The sequence below is a fragment of the Solanum tuberosum genome, unplaced genomic scaffold, assembly GCF_000226075.1.
Source record: "Solanum tuberosum cultivar DM 1-3 516 R44 unplaced genomic scaffold, SolTub_3.0 scf00086, whole genome shotgun sequence".
Classification (NCBI taxonomy): Eukaryota; Viridiplantae; Streptophyta; class Magnoliopsida; order Solanales; family Solanaceae; genus Solanum; species Solanum tuberosum.
The window spans coordinates 1,528,620-1,547,654 of record NW_006239010.1 but is presented as its reverse complement, the minus strand read 5'-3'; the positions used below and the strand labels follow the sequence as shown (position 1 = coordinate 1,547,654).

At 32.8% G+C, this 19,035-nt stretch overlaps 1 protein-coding gene and 1 long non-coding RNA gene across 2 annotated transcripts; both read left to right on the top strand.

Moving 5' to 3' along the window:
• Nucleotides 1–5,166: 5,166 nt before the first annotated feature.
• On the top strand, nucleotides 5,167–11,269 carry LOC102601476 (uncharacterized). Its single transcript, XR_367292.2, has 2 exons — nucleotides 5,167–5,268; nucleotides 10,711–11,269. It is a non-coding gene; the product is annotated as an uncharacterized lncRNA (long non-coding RNA).
• A 3,250-nt stretch (nucleotides 11,270–14,519) lies between these two features.
• On the top strand, nucleotides 14,520–18,895 carry LOC102585476 (rho GDP-dissociation inhibitor 1-like). The gene is made up of 5 exons (XM_006346747.2): nucleotides 14,520–15,175; nucleotides 15,978–16,044; nucleotides 17,287–17,505; nucleotides 17,606–17,730; nucleotides 18,514–18,895. The coding sequence occupies exons 1-5, from the start codon at nucleotides 14,933–14,935 to the stop codon at nucleotides 18,589–18,591; spliced, it is 732 nt and encodes a 243-aa protein (XP_006346809.1). The 5' UTR covers nucleotides 14,520–14,932; the 3' UTR covers nucleotides 18,592–18,895.
• The last annotated feature ends 140 nt before the right edge of the window (nucleotides 18,896–19,035 follow it).

The following is a 19,035-nucleotide window of genomic DNA, read 5'->3' as shown; positions in this document are numbered from 1 at the left end:
CGATGTTAAACATTATGTCTCTTTAATATACTTTTCGTTTCTTCAATGCCTTATTTGACCTTAGCTCGAACGATGTATTCACACACATATTTTTAAAAAAAAATAATTATACATATAATAATATGGCAGTCATTCACTTTAATAATATAACATAATAATATCACTATCAGTAGATTTTTTAGATTATGATCAATATGATCAATAATTTGCCTTTGTTAGAAGGATGAAAGCCGATGGAAGAAATCAAATAAGAATAATGATATTACAAAGTACAAACTTGTAATGAATAGTAGTACGATGGAATTTCCAAACCCTTTAAACAATATTTCTATATAAACATGTTGAATGAAGGAGTAATCAAACATTGTCATTTGTTCAAATAAATAAGATGAAATCGTCCAAATTCCACCCCACCCCCATTTATACCTGAATCTCAACTACACACTCCAATTTTATGGGTATCCTATTACCTTCTGAACATTTTAAAAGTGAAATATATTCCCCTTAAAAAATTATACCCAGATTCATGTTAAGAAGAGAGATACACTCTTCTGCCACATAATATAATATTATTATTTTTAGTAAAAAAGTTATTATTCTTTGTCTTTATTTTATATTTTCCTTTCTATTTTTCTCTTTTGTTTTTAATCCTCTTTTGACTTTTCTTTGATACTTTTTCTCCATTGATATGAAATTCACAAGCACATTACCTTCTTATTTCTTTCTTCTTCTGTATATTCTTTCTTTATTTTTTATTTTCTTTTTCATAATTTTAGTGAAGTTTCATTCAAGTGATAATGATAATATCGTTGAATCGAAGTTGAGTCGGTCAACCGAAGAATTAGATGACAGGATTGATAAGTTCGGGTGGTCATTTAGTTTTCGAAAAGTGGATGGCATATTGGAGTTGGAGATAATAGGAAAATTCAAAGTGAATTTGTGATTTGAAGTATAAAAATTGTTTTTGCTATTTTTAATCTAGTTGCCATCTCACTATCTACGAAAGGTATATTTTATTGTTTTAGAAGAAATTAATCTATTCGTTTCACTTTTAAATACTTCTTTATCTACTATTACTCAAAATTCATAACAATATGAACTATGATAGTCAGAGGGTTTTTAGATCTGGAAAAGAAAGGTGGAAATGGCGACATGGCAGCGGTAAAATTGGTGGTATGATAATGAAAAATAGAAGTTTATGATTAAAAGAAGGGGAGTCAATTTCTTCCGAAAAAGAGAGAGGAAAAAGATAGCATTAGTGGCAGCTGAACAGTGAAATAAGTTTATGGCATTTTCCGGCGACTTAAATCTGGAGAAGGGTTGAAGAGAAAAAGAAAGAAGATGAAAACAATTAAAAAGAAAAGATAAATAAAATTAAAAGATAACATATTTTTTTAAAAAAAAAATTAGAAACTTAATATGAAAAGGACAAATTATTTGCAAAGTTAAAGTTTTAATAAAAAAAAAGTTGTCTCTTACTCTCTTTGAGAAATTGAAAACACTTTCTTTGCCACCTCAACATATAGGATGACATTAATTCCGTTTTTAAATATAGTTGAAGGAGTTAATAGAATACTCACAAAATATAGGTGTGTAGTTGAAAATTTAGCTATAGAAAAGGGGGGTTTGGTCCATTTTCTCAATAAATAAAAGTCAAACATTTGAAAATAATGTTGAAGAGAAGGGTGTGTATTTAACTGTGTTATGACATGGGAGGTGTACATGCACGTGTGTTGTGTCATTGTAAAATTGCAATTTCATCTACCTTTAATCAAATAAAATAGTTATTGGTGAATAACTCTTGCTTGAATAATAAAAAAATTGCAAAAAGACTTAAGGGACACTCTTAACTTTATCGTAACGATTTTGAACAAACTTTAAATTATTATTTTACGTGTCAACAAGAATATTCTCTCTATTTCAAAATAAGTGAGTGAATTGTTGGGGTATTATATACCTTTTAAAAAATAACTTTTAAGATATTACTTTCCATTTTCTCTTTTTAATTATTGTCAAATTACTCCTTACAGTGACTAAACATTGATTATGATAGCTACTCTCAATACTAACCAAGCAATTAAAGCCTTTTGAACTCATCATATTGCAAATTCAAATGAAGGATAAAAAATGAAGAATTTTTCAAAATTATTCTTGAAAATTGAACAATTAAATTAATTTGAACTATGAAAATTGTCTTATCAATTCACTTATTTTGAAATAGAGGAAATATTAAGAGAAAAAATTTCATTAGATAGTTCGAAAATACATAAACGGAGTACGAATATTTTATTTAATACATGTGCCAGTAGAATGGAATAAGGAAATCAGCTCAATTTGAAACAATTTTTTTACTATTCCTAAAATATATTTATTTTCAAGTCTCAAATTAATATCAAATATTTAAAAACCAGTCGATATCATCTAATCATACTATAATAATTGTTCTAAGGTTTACTTGGACTTCTTCCAATCCGTGCAGCTCACTAAATTCTTTTTATCCCTAGATAATATATTTAGCTATATATATAATATGTGTCATGGCTTCAAACTAATTAACTATACTAATAAAATTAAAATTCCCTTCTAACTCGTTGAGATTATCTCTATTATCTACCTTTTGTTAGGTTTTGAGTTGTTTCGACTTTCTTACCTTATTTGAATTGATTTCGACTTTCTTACCTTATTTGAATTGACAAAGAGCTTACCATAGTTATTATTTTTACTCTTTCCTCAAAACAAAAATATAAATCTTTTATATTTGGGTAACCAATTTCTTGGAGGATTTTTTCTTTGGACTTTTATAAATTAAAGATTTTTCTTTCAGACACAATAACATTCATAACATAATCATTAAAGAGTTTTAGTTTGAGAAAAAAAACTATTCTCTCAATAATTTTTATGTTATCTGTTATATTAGTTTTATCATATATAGGTCAATTAACTAAACGATGTTAAACATTATGTCTCTTTAATATATTTTCGTTTCTTCAATGCCTTAGTTGACCTTAGCTTGAACCATGTATTCACACATAATTTTTTTAAAAAATAAAATAATTATACATATAATAATATGACAGTCATTCAATTTAAAAATATAACATAATAATATCACAATCAGTAGACTTTTTAGATTATGATCAATAATTTGCCTTTGTTAGAAGGGTGAAAGCTAAGTCAATGGAAGAAATCAAATAAGAATAATGATAGTACAAAGTACAAACTTGTAATGAATACTAGTACGATGGAATTTCGACACCCTTTAAACAATATTTCTATATAAACATGTTGAATGAAGGCGTAATTAAACATTGTCAAACATTTGATAATAATCTTGAAGAGAAGGCAATATAATGGCATTCAAGGTGTTCAATTTCATCATTGCTATTGTTTTGATCATGGTGGTTTCTGTGGCTGGCCATGAAGGCCACAACCATGGACCAATGGCGGCTCCGATGGACCCCGGGAGTGCCATCACCAGTTCTTTCCCATCCGCGGTGGCTGGACTTGTTGCTTTGATTTTTTCCTTCATGGTTATCAGGGAAAGGATTTGAGAATATACTTGTGTGTTTCTATTGTGTTTGATGTACTCATGATCATGTTATTTTCCAGCACCAATATGTATCTTGTCTCTTTTGATTTTTCCCTTTTGTTGTCATGATATCCCTATTTCTTTTGTAATAAGTTGGGAAACATTGCGTATAGTCCCACAATTTTAAGGCATATTTTCACATTTACGATCCAATTTTTAGGAATTAGCCGACATTCTTGGGTTTTCATGTGTATTAGCCCATTGATCTGACGCCTTGGAGCACCTAATTTTTTTTCTGAAAATACTTTATGAGGACCTCTGTAATGAGTTGGGGAAACATTGCGTATAGTCCACCATTTTTAAAGACGTATTTTCGTATTTACGAGCCAACTTTTAAAAATTAGCGGACTTTTTTATTTTTTCGTGTGTATTACCCCATGGATCTGGCACCCTGGAGTACTCAAAAGTTTTTTTCTGAAAAAACTTTAGGAGGACCTCTGTAATGAGTTCGGGAAGCATTGTGTATAGTCCCACCATTTTTATTGCGTATAGTCACACCATTTGTATTGCGTATAGTGCCACCATTTGTCAGTAAGCTAACTCTTCGAATAACAACATCAAAACAATGTGCGATTCAGATCAAAACTCTACGAATCTAGACTATTACACTTCCTAATAATAAATAATAGAGACATTGATACTTGCAAAAAGTCCTACATTTAAAATCCAAAACTACAATAAACTATGAAGTGTATACAAAAGCATGCAATAAGTCCTTGACTCTTAATTTGTCTTAGCATCATCATAATGTAAATGACTCCTTGTTTTTTGTGATACTTATTCACTGAGTAGCTCTGCTGAGAGAGAATATTAAGAGGTGTTGCAAAAATGTTGACAACTTTTTTTTTTTTTTTTTTTAAACTAAAAGGCCAAAGGGCCAGATTTTATTAATCAAAATAAAAGCAATGTACATCAAATGATCAGGCCCAAATCAGCAGGCCCAATCAATAAAGGAAGGAAATAAAGAAAAAAATAAACAAACAAATAAAGAGAAATTAGAAAGGAAAAGAATTAAAATCTGGACAGAACTAAAAGTGGAAAGAGGAAAGTGAAGAATTGTCCTCTTCAAAACTTCATCCACATCTCCACCTATCAATCGACCATTTCACCTCTAAATCGTCCGAAAGCTTGTTCTTCAAGAGGCGAAACTGCTCCAATCATAGACGAAAAAACAGGTGAAAAACTAACCTTTCCACTTCGTCTTTTTTCCGTTGATAAGCTTGTTTATTTGTTGTTGTAGTTGACCTCTTGAATCCGTACATTCATTTCGACTTCATCATACCTTAGTGAAGAGGAAAATCCAAGCTCGAGCTTGGAAAAAGCATGTCAAATTCATCAAAACACAGTAAGTGACCCCTATTGCCTCTCCATTTCCAACTCTAACCTCAACAATGTGTAAGAACCAAAGCTCTCTCCTCCATTACTAAGAACCTGAACTTAGATTCTCAAGATCTAGATTTTGCCCTTTATCTAGCTTCTGATGGGTTGAATCTCTAAGGAGATTAATACCACCATCTAAAAACTAAATTACAGGCCAAAATCTCTAAATTGAGATCTAATATATCATGTACATTTGATACATGTGAAGAAGGATCCTCTTCAAGACAGTAGCAACTTACTAGGATTACTCAACCAAGTCTTGATTTAGCATCAAAAGGACACCCCAAAGCTCTCACCAGGTGCATGATGCTATAACCATATGAAATTTCTTCAGACTTTGTTATTTGCCTTCTAGAGAAGTGACTACTGTTTACTTTCACCTTCCTTTCATATAATTAAGAGTTTGATGATTTCTAGTTAATCTGTGGAACTTCTTCTTATATAAGGAGTGCCAACTTTGTCTAGCTTAATGATTCTTTTGACTTCACTTGGAAGTTCCTGGAATTGATTATATTGAAAGCCACCTGCAAAAATAAAAACCAAGTTAGTAAAAAAATCAGCAAGAGTATTTCCTTCCCAGAGGGAATGTTGTACTCTTGCTGATACAATCCTCATTAGCTCATTGATAGTGTTTACCTCCAAACTCAAACTCCAAGGAATCTCCCACCTCCCTTCTATGATATTAACCATTGCTAGAGAGTCTGTCTCTATCAGTACGTTAGTCAATCTATTCTCTTTACAAAACATCAATCCCTCTCTAATAGCTCTTGCTTCTGCCACTAAATTAGTAGAATCAATCATTTTAACTCCTTTAGCAGCCAGAAAATTCCCATTCTGATCTCTAATGCAAAACGCTGCAGAGCTAGGTCCAGGATTCCCTTTAGAAGCCCCATCCGTGTTACATTTTAGCCAACCAGTAGGAGGAGGGAACCATCTAACAATCTTACTGATGTGATTAGCTTTGTATCCCTCTAGAGATGCTATTAACAATGGCCAATTATTGGAACCGAAGTCCCAATTAAATCTCTCTTTGAGTAATTTCAAAATAGTGTCAGTGATCTCCCATTTAACTTTACCAACTGAATAAGAACCTCCATGAAGGATAGTATTTCTCCTTTTCCATAGAAACCATAGAATCACAATAGGTGCAGCTTGAAATACCACATTTAATCTTGTATTTCCACTTGCACCCCACCATTTTTTCACTGACTGCTTCAGTTGAACAAATGAGCCAGTCAATCCTGCTGCTCTACCAAAATAATTCCATACAATAGATGCAATTTCACCTTTTAGAAATAAATGCTCAATTGTTTCTCTCTCCGGGATAGAACAACATCTGCACAATTGAGAAATATTATGATTCCATGAATGCATGACAACAGCTACAGGAACCTTACCTTGCCAAATTCTCCAAGTAAGAAAGGAGAATTTAAAAGGTAATCCTTTCATCCATAAAAGATTAAAATCATCATTGATATCCTCTCTTTGCCTCAACAATTCCCAAGCGCTTTTAACACTGAATTTTCCAGTGCTAGTTTTAGTCCACCACGGTTTATCACTTTGTCCACTTAGCTTAACATTACACAAATTCAGTGTGACATGATTCACCACATACTCTGGAACATAATTCTTCATAATTTCAAAGTCCCAGCCATCAGTTGTTATAAATTCTTCAATATCTCTCATAGGATGGCATGTTTGACTCTCTAAAGGAAGTAGGTGAAGAGGGCCCAATGTAGACCAATTGTCATACCATATAGTAGAAGTACCCCCCTTTGGTTCCCACCATAAGTGCTGCTCGATAATCTCCCTGTTCTCTAGCATATGTTTCCAGATTTGAGATCCCCCTTTCCATTCAACAAGAGTAGGAATTTGCTTCTTGCAATATTTATTCCAAAGGAAATTGGACCACAAATTATTTTGTGTCCTAAACCTCCACCACAACTTAGCATACATGGCCTGAGAGACATCAAACATAGATCTGAAACCAAGTCCACCTTCCTGCTTTGGAAAACAAACTTTATTCCACGCAGACCAATGCTTGCTCCTTCCTGTTTCCTTGTTACTCCAAAAAAATCTAGCAAAAATCCTATGAAGTTCCTTAATCACACACATAGGAGGGGTTATAGCAGATAAGGTATAAATGGGAGTGCTTTGAAGAACACTAGATAGAAGAACCTCTTTACCGCCATAAGATAGCATCTTTCCTTTCCATGCTTGAATTCTACCTTTCACTCTGTTCAACAATTCTGAATAATGTTCTTTCCTTTTCCTACCATGAGTGATGGGACATCCTAAATATTTCATTGGGAATACTCCCTTCCTCATGCCTGTGCTATGCTCCACTTGTTGAGCGATCCCTGCAGCCACATTTTGATGTAAATAAAAGAAACTCTTTTCTTTATTCACCTTCTGTCCTGATTGCTTCTCATATTCCTGCAAAGTAACCAAAATTTTTTCCAAAGAATATGAATGAGAAGAAGCAAAGATAATGGTGTCATCAGCATAAGAAAGATGATTCAGATTAACACTCCACTTTGGCATCCCATATCCAACATATCGGGGATCATCAAATAGAGAGTTGAGAGCCCTAGTAAGAACCTCTGATGATATAATAAAAAGAGCAGGAGAGAGAGGATCTCCCTGCTTCATTCCCCTTGTAGAATGAAAAAAACCATGAGATTGCCCATTGAGCAAAACTGAGTAATAGTTGTTAGAGATCAGCCTCCAAATTATATCAACCAGAGTATTAGAAAAACCCATCTTCTTTAACACCTTCATCAAGAAAAACCAAGAAACTCTATCATAAGCTTTAGCCATATCCAGCTTAATGACCACATTTGCAGGTTTTCCTCTTTTGGTAATATCTGTAATCACCTCTTGTGTAAGAAGAACATTCTCAATAATGCTCCTTCCTTTGACAAAACCTGATTGATTAGAAGATATCAACTTTGGTAACATGCATTCTAGTCTGTCATGCACAATTCTTGACAGAATCTTGTTTATGAAGTTACTCAGGCTAACAGGTCTCATATCTGAGAAGGTTTGTATGTTATCCTTTTTAGGTATGAGAATCAAATTAGTATGAGTAATAGACTTTGGAAGAGTGTTCCCAACAAAAAAATCTTTCACCATTCTTACAATATCTGACCCAATAATATCCCAGCAGACTTGGTAGAATGTACCAGTGAGTCCATCAGGGCCACTAGCACTATCCCCATTAAGCTTGAAAACTGCACGTTTAACCTCTTCACTATCAGGACTCCCACTCAACAAAATATTATCCTCTGCACTAATCAACTCAGGAATATGAGATAATAAAGAAAAGCTTGTAGCATCTCTTTCTTGCGTGAATTGCTTTTGAAAATGATCTACTGCTTCTGAAGAAATCTCTCCTTCCTCCTCTAGCCAGACACCCTGTGAATTTTGAATTCTATTCACTTTAAGCTTCTGCCTCCTACCTTTCACCAAACTCTGAAAGAATTTGGTATTTCTATCACCATTAACAAACCACTCATATCCAGCTTTTTGTTGCCAATAAACTTCTTCAAAATGTAGATACTTATTATACTCCGCTTTTGCTCTTTGCATGACAGATCTATGCTCACTAGAAGGATCCTCTTCAAATAACTTCTCTTTAATTCTCGCTATTTCCTCTCTAATGATAAGTTGTTGAAAAATGTCACCAAACGTCTCCCTACTCCAGGAAGTTAGGGCAGTCTTAACCTTTTTGATCTTTAGCTTAAAGTTCAAAAATGAATTAGAAGAGCAATCAGTATCCCATTGTTGCCTAATCACATCCTTGAAAGATGCATGTTCTGTCCAAAATTTAAGAAACCTAAATGGTTTCCTAAATCTGATCCTTCTATCTTCACAAGAGAGTACCAAAGGGGCATGATCCGACCCTGTTCTAGGTAAATGATCTACCTCAAAATGAGGAAAGATATTTTGCATTTCAAAATTCAACAAGATTCTATCAAGCCTTTCAAAAATGCAATCACTGCCTGACCTACCATTCCACCAAGTAAATGGACTACCCTTGAAATGCACTTGTGCAAGCTCACATGACTCGATACAAGTTCTGAAATCTTCATGATCAGAATCTACCACCGGAAGACCTCCTATTTTCTCTTCTCCACTTAGCACTACATTAAAATCACCACCAATTAGCCACGGACTACTCATTCCATTGGCTAATGAGTAAATGTCATCCCACAACTCCATCCTCCTAGAAGCATCACACTTAGCATACACTATAGTAGCATATATGTTGCTGTTAAGAGATTGACTTTGTAACAAAATTGTGAGTTGTTGTTGAGAATCACTCACCACTGTCACATCAAACCCATGGTTAGTAAAGATCCATATATTTCCATTGCAATTATGCATTGCCTTAGGCATTTTGAGCCTTCTTCTATATCTATTGATGAATCTAACATGCTGAAAAGGTTCCAATAGAGCCACAAAAGCAAACTTATGATAATTGTGCAACATTTGCACTCTTTGAAATGCTTTTTGTGTCTTTACAGACCTAATATTCCATATAAGAGCTTTAATCATCATCTTGAGTATTGAGAAAACACCTTCCGCTTTGGTTGCACTCTAATTAATTGGGCTGAGTCTCCATTACCCTGGTTTTTACCCTTCCTAGCTGATTTCATTGCTTTAGCAACCCTAGGTGATACATCTGCATCTTTGTATATTTGTGCCTCATTTACTTCTGATTCTATTGCACTGTCAATCAACTTAGCATCTTCTATAGCTTCTGGGTCTGGGTCTGGTTCAACAATCTTATGAGTAAGAATGTCATGCAAAGTTGAATTAGGCGACTCTGTGTACATCAACATAAAACTATCATCTGTTTGCACTGTTGTAGGGACTTCAACTATTGCCATACTGTCATTACTTCTATCCTCTTGCATCTGGTCACTTATAACAATATCATCTCCTTGCTGAATTTCAACTGCCCCTAACCCGTTGCTAAGTTCTTTTTCATTTACCACATCAATCGTCTTGTTAATTTCTTCATTTTTTTTATTGTGGTTTGCAAATGCTGAATTTATCCACTCCTTAGTAGAAATTACTTGTTGTGCACGATTTCCATTGTCTGAAGCGATGTTGCTGCTTCTACTGGTATCACCTAGTTGTTGTTGCTTTGTCATACTACCCTTATTGTTTTCATTTAACCCACTTGTTGCCCGAATAGCTTCATTCACTGTAGAATCATGCATTACTGTTCCAATTCGCACCTTTGTTGCCTTGTCTGCTTCTTGTTCCTCTTTTCTATCACTCTTACCCGCCTTTTTCTCTACTTGCTCACTGTCATTGTTGGGACTTTTTGTACTGTTGGCTTCAACTTCATCATTGTTAAGAATATCAAACATGTTGCTGACAGGAACCTCTACTTGGGTACTAACTGCTTGAGGAAGCCTTCGATCATTTATAATTTTCCAGTTTCCAGGGTCACCCACCACTTTTCCACTGGACAGCACCCTTGCTTTTCCTTTCTGAAATTGTTGATGTTCAGGTCTGCCAGGAAAATGTATTTTCTCCTTCAACTTCCTGTCCTTGTCAATCATCTGTGGTTCAGGATTTAAAATTCTACACTCTTGTTTGTTATGTCCTTGTAATTTACATTCCTCACAATATTTAGGAATGTAGTCATATCTTATGTGAACTGCTTGAGATCTTGTTTCTCCTGTTTTCTCATTCTCAATATCCATGTAAACTTTTTTTGGCAGGTCTGCACGAAGATCCACCAGAACTTTGACTCTGGCACAACTTGGCCGAGTCTTGTTGATAGTGGCCTGATCTAGTTGCAAAGGAATACCTACTGCTGAAGCCAGGGAAAAGAGGGACTCCTTCTCGAAGAATGTTGGTAGTAGATTCGGAAATGAAATCCATGCCATGGATCTCGATGTTTCCTCCTCCACCCTAAACTTAGAATCATAGATTAGAGTCCTCATTAGATATGAATATCCTTCATTGCAAGTTATGTAATATACCCCTTTTGATATTATGTTGATATAGTCCTCCATATATGAGAGACGAATCAGAACATGTCGATTCCGTAACAGGCCAACCATGCACTCCCCCTTAATTCCACACTGAGATGGAATTGCCTTTCTTAAAAACTCTAAATCTGGCCATCCATATGAAAATTTGCCAATGATAGCAAATTCCAGATTCTGTTTGATATTCATTCTTTCCACTTCTGATTCGGTCCATTTGATCCTTGGTATACCTTCAACTATAGTCACTGGTTTTATCAAAACTGGTTCTGTTTTTTTTGTTATTGTATTCGTAGGTCTAATTGTATCAGCATATAGGGTTTTGTGAGGTGAATTTATTTTGCAAACGTCATCGCTCTTCTCAGTTAGTGGGGGAAATTCTGTCAATGTTAGCAATCTAGTCACCGGCAATGACTGGTTGCCAGCCGCCATTGAGATCGAAAAACCAACTTAAAATATGTATCAAAGAAAATTTTAGGAAATTTGATGCAATAATTAATTTACAATTATAATTATTAATAATCTTTTGCATTGGGAAGAAAATAAGTATAATTTTTTTTCACGTTAAATAGCGACGGAATATGATTTGTGTGACTATTACTCTATATAAATAAAAATATAATAAGATAAAAAAGCAAAACAAATTAAGAGAATAAGTTGATAATTAATTATCAATTACATCTTTCAAGAAAGAGTCTCGCATGTTTCTCTTTCCAACTTCTCTATTATTCATCTTTTTTGGCATGATAATTTTTTTTAAAAATAAGCGATATTAAGTTTTAGTCATGTTAGTTCGTTCACTATGACTCATTAAATTTAATGTTTATTAAGATTTTTTAAAATTTAAACGGAGACTTATATACAGGGGCAGAGCCACCTTTTTCAGGGTGTCCAATTGGTCACCCTTCGTCAAAAAATTATACAATATATGCACGTAAAGTTTTGACTTATATTGATATATATGATATTTTGGACACTCTAATATAACGAAGTAACCTGCAGTGGAGATGGCTAGAGCTGTCATAAGCCCACTCGCTGCCTTAGTTCAATTCCCTGCATGCGTAACTTTAACAGAAATGTTCAGTAGCTTGGTGGTAAATAGTGTCATGCTTGTCTTGAGTGACTCAAGTTCGAATCTAACATCCAATAAGGATTTTTTTTTTCAATTAAAACTGAATTATTTCCTTAAATTTTAATACATTTTCCTTTGTGGAATAAAACTTCCTTATATTTTAATACTTTTTTCTTAAATTTTAATACATTTTCCTTTTGGAACAAGGTTTTAATTGAAAAAAAAATCCTTAAATTTTAATATATTTTCCTTGTGGAATAAGATTTCCTTATATTTTAATACATTTTTCCTTTGTGGAATAAGATTTTCTTAAATTTTAATATATTTTCCTTTTGGAATAATGTTTTCTTTCTCTATAAATAGGAGACTCATTTACCCAAATTATATCATAATATTATTAAAAATAGAATCTCTATAAATCATCATTTTCTAAAAAAAAAATTACTATTCAAATTTGGACCCCCTTCATAAAATTTCTGGCTGCGCCACTGCTTATATATCAATAGAATGTATGATCAATTCGAAGAATTATTTTCAAATGCATCTTATTATTATAGAGTACACAGAGATTTATTATCAGCCTTAATTATTACAAATTACAGTTATAAGTTTTATTTTTTTAAAAGTGGTTATCAATTAGTTTTCAAACAAGCATGAAAAAATTAATGATATTTTTTAATCTTTTGAGTTGTTTTGTATCAAATTGGTTCATAACACTTCTGAATCGAATGTCGAATTTCAAAAACTAACGATATTAATATTTCACTGATTAAAAACAAACCTCCACTTCCTTTCATTATAAAAACTTCTTGTAAGCTCGTAATAAACGAAAATAAACTTTTTGTAAGCTATATTACAATTGATTTCATAGATATTTCTCATTTGAAAAGACTGAAATTAATTGTGTCACCAAACTTAGTAGTAATTATTTACTTTAAATGCAAAAGGATCCCCCAAAACGAAATTATTTACTTCATTTTGTCCCCTTAAATTATCTATTGTGATTTTAAAAAGTTGTCTTGATAAATTATTTGTTATTCTTATTTTAAATGTTCAAAACAAAATTAGTTATTTTTTCTCATTTTACTTTTACTACTAATTTCTCTTAAAAATTACAAAACATCTACCTTAATAGAGTAAATATTTAAAGAAAAAATATTATATTTTAACACATAAATAAGGGCAAAATAGACCCCCTCCTCTCCAAAAAAAAAAGTCCTAGTTAATATTTCCTCTATCTCAATATATTTGTTGTGATTTTCTTTTACATGTGTCTTGAAAAATATTAATTAAGAGGTGCTTTTAACTAATTTACCCTTTATTGATATTTAAATAATTGTAACACCATCTCATAATACAATTGAGGTGTTTAATTTGTATAGTGTTCAAAGCAATGTCTACAACGATGAACTATAAAGAAAATAATTAATTTTGTTTTGAACTTCAAAATAATAATTTGAAATAACTATTTTAGAAAGCACGATAGATAATTTGTGATTAAAAAAATATCTTTTAAGAAACATATAAAAGAAAAATACAACAAATAATACGAAGGGAGCATATTAGTGTAGGATAAAATCGTATGCAAAATTAATGTGGATCACAAATGGTATAGACAAAATTATCCCAAATTGAAATTCACGTGAAAATTCATAGAAGGGTCACATGAAGTGTCAAATCTATTCATTAAATGATATAATATATTAATATGTTTCATGGTAAATGACAAATGGAAAACATAATTAATAACACTATAGATCTTGAACACTGTTTTGTTTCTACTGAAGTTATAAAAATAAAATAGAAATAAAATTTGTAAATTGTAGAAATGTAAGAACAATTATTTGCTATTTAGGGTATGAAGTTAAATGATCCAAATTTTGAATCTCATTATTAACAATTTACTATTGTCTCATTGACCTCCTAGACTAACGTGACATATAATTTTTTTTAAAATATCTAAATAATTATTTTATAAATTAAAATGTTCAACTGGTACATGATGATGAATTGAAATGTCTAAATGTTACCATATGTATTAAAATTATTTTCCCTTTAATTTGATATATAACTTTAGTTTAAAAAAGTAAAAGAAAGAAAAAGACAAGTGTCCCAATCTAAATCCAGTCTAGCTTTGCATGTGAATCTATAAACAACGACCAGAAAAAGTTAAAAGTAACGGTTTTGTCCACTTACATCAAACTACAATAATATAATATGACTATATACTAAGATAATTTAAATAATTTATTAGGAGTTATTACATAATAAGATTAATGCGACATTAGTATCGTGTGTCCACGAGACATCGTGAGTAAAAATTAAAATATTTAAGTATCAATTGATATCAAATTAATATATCTAAATTATTATTTTTTTATATTTAATGCTTAATTTGAGTGTCTGTTTATATAGTCGATCAAATTAATTATTATTATTATATCTCCAAATATTCGGATCACCATAGGACTACTTCCTTTATGGCGCCTTTTATTAACTTCCTCAAAATAACCCCTCATTTCTCTCTGTTTTTTCCCTTTCATCTATTATTTTTCTCTTGGTGTATTTTTCCTCTTTAACCACTTTTATCCTTTCTGGGTATTCGGTTTTTTTCTTTTTACCACTTTTTCCTTCATCTATATGTATTTTTTATGATGACCCACTTCTTGTATTTTAATAAAGATTGATTCTTTTTAGGTTTCTTGAATTTCTTTTTGGAATTTTCTAGTTCTGTTATTATCTTCTTGTTGAGTGAAATTAACGTGAAGTGGTAAGGCTTTTTAAATTGTGTGTAAAATTTCTTGTCAAGAACTTGTTTTTGGTTCATGTCAAGAACCTGTTTGATAAAATTCCTGAGTGAAATTGTTTAGATTAGAAAGTATGGGTTTTGATGACAAAAACAAGGAGGGTAAAGAGGAATCAGCCCCTGTTTGTGAGGGAAAGAAAGGTGGAATCGCTGATTCTGATTCTGAGATTGAACATGAGGTTCATGAGAATAAAGTTAGCAGACAGATGAGTGAAAGTTCAATGTATACTACTGAGGATGAAGATGAAGATGAAAATACTAATAAGATTGAGTTGGGTCCTCAATGTACTCTCAAAGAACAATTTGAGAAAGATAAGGTAAGGTGTCTTTGAAAAAAATTGAATCTTTGTGTTTTCTTGGTGCTTAATTGACTGTTTTTTTTATGTGGTTTTTGTTTGTAAGATATGATTTGTATGTTCATTTTTTGGGAATTTAGGATGACAGAGGGAACATGTTCTTGGTGCTTAATTATATGCTTTTCATATGTTTTTTTGTTTGTAAGCTTGTGATTTGTATGTTCATTTTTTGGGAATTTAGGATGATAAGAGTTTGAGAAGATGGAAGGAATAGGTTCTTTCTTAATTGTATGCTTTTCATATGTTGTTTTGACTGTAAGCTGTGATTTGTATGCTCATTATTTGGGAATTTTGGATGATGAGAGTTTGACAATGATGGAAGGAACAGGTTCTTGGTGCTTAATTGTATGTTTTTTCATATGCTTTTTTGTATGTAAGATGTGATTTGTATGTTCATTTTTTGGGAATTTATGATGATGAGAGGTTGAGAAAATGTAAGGAACAGGTTCTTGGTGCTTAATTGTATGCTTTTCATATGTTCTTTTTTTTGTTTGTAAGTTGTAATTTGTGTGTTCATTTTTTGGGAATTCATGATGATGGGAGATTGAGAAGATGGAAGGAACAGGTTCTTGGTGCTTAATTGTATGCTTTTCATTTGTATTTTTGCTTGTAAGCTGTGATTTATATGTTCATTTTTTGGTAATTTAGGATGATGGGAGTTTGAACAATGGAAGGAGCATGTTCTTGGTGCTTAATTGTGCTTTTTCATATGTGTTTTTTTTTTGTAAGAAATGATTTGTATGTTCATTCCTTGGGAATTTAGGATGATGAGAGTTTGAGAAGATGGAAGGAGCAGCTTCTTGGAAGTGTGGATATTAATGCTGTTGGAGGTAAATTAACTGATTGTTTTTGGTTCAAGATTTTCTTCATCAACTTTCATGGATTTATGTGCATTTAGAAATTTATGGCTTTTCTACCCTCATAAGGTAGGGGTAAGGCTGCGTACATACCACCTTCCTTAGACCCCACTTGTGGGATTTTGTTCGGTATGTTGTTGTTGTTGTTGAAATTTATGGCTTTTCATCTGCCTTTTTGTAAATTTTCGTCATTACCCCTGTTTAATCTTTCTTTTATGGTATCAATGACTATCCCTCTTTACAAAATGACAGCTTGAAAGAGCATATCATGTTATATGAGGTTTCCTAATTTCAGAACATATTTTTTAGATTGAAGTTTGATTTCTGTGAATAAATCTTGGGAAGGTAACTTTTAGTGGTGTTTCTACTTTATTCCCTGCATTGATCTTTCTTTTGGTCCATGTGGTGCATGATAAAGTTATTAACATTCAAATGTATGTCTTACAACAGAATGTATTTTGGATACCTTAATAAGATACAAATCATATCCATATCCATGCTGGTGAGAGGATGCGTATACACTGTAGAATAGTCGAGATCAGTGTAAGCTGACTAGAGCGACTGTTATTAGCAAAAATATATAGGAAAACTCAAATCTTGTGAAATTTGACATCTTTCAGATTTTGTGATCAAAAGCTTCACATTAAAATCTCCTATGCATCATTTACTGATTGTTAATTGTTGACTTTGAACAATGCTATAGACTGTGAAAAGCATGGATGGATCTTGTTTCTATGTGCGATTTGTACATAGAATGGTTATTGTTTCACACTTTTACTGGGATATGTTCAATTAGATGGATCGATTGGTACATTTGGTAGGATCTTAAGAAACATATTTGCTTTGGATAAAATTAATAGATTTGGTAACAAGATAGAAATTTGGTTACCTTTAGTGTTAATACTTGTCCCACAAGTCATGGCACGAAATTCTAAGTTTTGCTTTGTAAATCGTGGTAGTTCAATTTGAGATTAATGTAAAATTCTTCTTCTGAGCGTTGCTGTGATTTGCATGATGTGGTGTGCAAAATGTCACAATTCAAGAAACTTCTCTTCTCGAATTTCCCGTTATTAGTTTATTCAATGTTCTCCACGTGGGATTTAAGACTGGTAAATTCTTGGTGACCTTTCATGCAAGAAGTGTTTCTATTTCTCCTACGAAACCATGTTTTTGATCGAAAATTCTGACTCTTGCCTCTGCTGCTTAAAATTGTAGAGTCACTTGATCCAGAAGTGAAGATCTTGAGCCTTGAAATTAAGTCCCCAGGTAGAGCTGATATTGTTCTCCCAATTCCAGAGGATGGAAAACCCAAAAGTCCATGGTTTGTCCTGAAAGAAGGGAGTAAATACCACCTGAAATTCACGTTCCAGGTCAACAATAATATAGTGACAGGTCTCAAATACACGAACACAGTTTGGAAAACTGGTATCAAAGGTACTATGACTGCCCCTTTCATCTCCATCTCTTTGTAAAATGTCAATGTGAGGCCTAACAATTTATTTATTTTTTACTTTTTTTCGCAAACCTATCTAAGTGGACAGCATGAAAGAAATGATCGGGGCCTTTAGTCCTCAAACTGAGCCATATACACATGAGATGCCTGAAGAGACTACCCCATCTGGCATTTTCGCAAGAGGATCTTACTCAGCTAGGACAAAGGTGATTATGGTTCTCATTTCATGCTTTCAACATATTCTCTGATAGTAGTGTGTTGTTTCATGCACTTTGATTATCGTATTATTTTTTTGTAGTTACTATTCAGAATGATTTGTTATGCTTTCACTTCCCCTATCTTGGAATTCTTTGGACTGTTTTTCCTTGAGCCAAGGGTCTATCGGAAACAACCACTCTACCTCTGAGGTAGGGGTAAGGTTAGGTACACTGTACCCTCTTCATACCTCACTTTGTGGGACTACACTGCGTATGTTGTTGTTGTAGCATATTCTCATCTACCATCCAACTGAGTACGTCCTGTATACCCCAGAAATTAATTTTTTAATCTTCCACTAGGGTCATGGTGTAGTTTTAAGGACAATCGGCACGCTTATCATGTATTAAATTTTGTGAACAGTCTTTTCTCCAGTATGATAGATTGACAGTAATGTTGCAGTTCATTACACATGGTCCTTATCTTTACCTTATAGTAAGGGGACCATTTGAGCTTCTTTGTCTGTTGTTTTCTACTACTCTTCAAGTAAGCGTAAGACCAGAAACAACGACATATCCAATGTAATCCCACAAGTGGGGTCTGGTGAGGGTAGTGGGCTCAAGTAAAAGTTTAAGTAATCGTAGGACCGGTTTATGAAAATGCCAAATGAAGCAGAGTCATGTCATGGTTTCAAAAACATCATTTTTATGTAGGCATTCTAGACACGTCTTTCATCCCACACACTATTATGTGTATCAACTAATTTGTGTCCTTTTTTTGGTCTTACTTTGTAGTTCCTTGATGATGATAACAAGTGCTATTTGGAGATCAACTACACATTTGATATTAAGAAAGAATGGCAGGCAATATGAAGCAAAAAATCTGTTGTTGCTCGAATCGTTTTCCCGGGACCTTCATGTGTTTTTAGTTCTTCATTTTTTGTCAGTTTTTTTCAAAAGAGGAAAAAGGAAGGGGGGAAATGATAGTTTATTTTTGTTTTGGTGAGTGTCATTCAAATAAAGCTGAGCTTTGTCTATGAATGATTAGATTAACCAATAGTTCTTTTTTTCTTCTTTCTTTTATGTGCTTTAGGTGTGATTGGTTCCTTTTGAATGTCTAGAAATCAAGAAGAGATTGTTTCTAAGGAAATAGAAAAACTTCCATTCTCAATTGTCATAAGTTTATTGCATTCTTTTGCTTTCCTTTCAACTAAAGATTTCCAATTTAGGATCTTTGGCTGCTTTTCTCTTCAGCCTATAGTAACTTGTATCTTTTTCTAGTTCAACCAACCCCCCCCCCCCCCCCCCCCCCCCCTC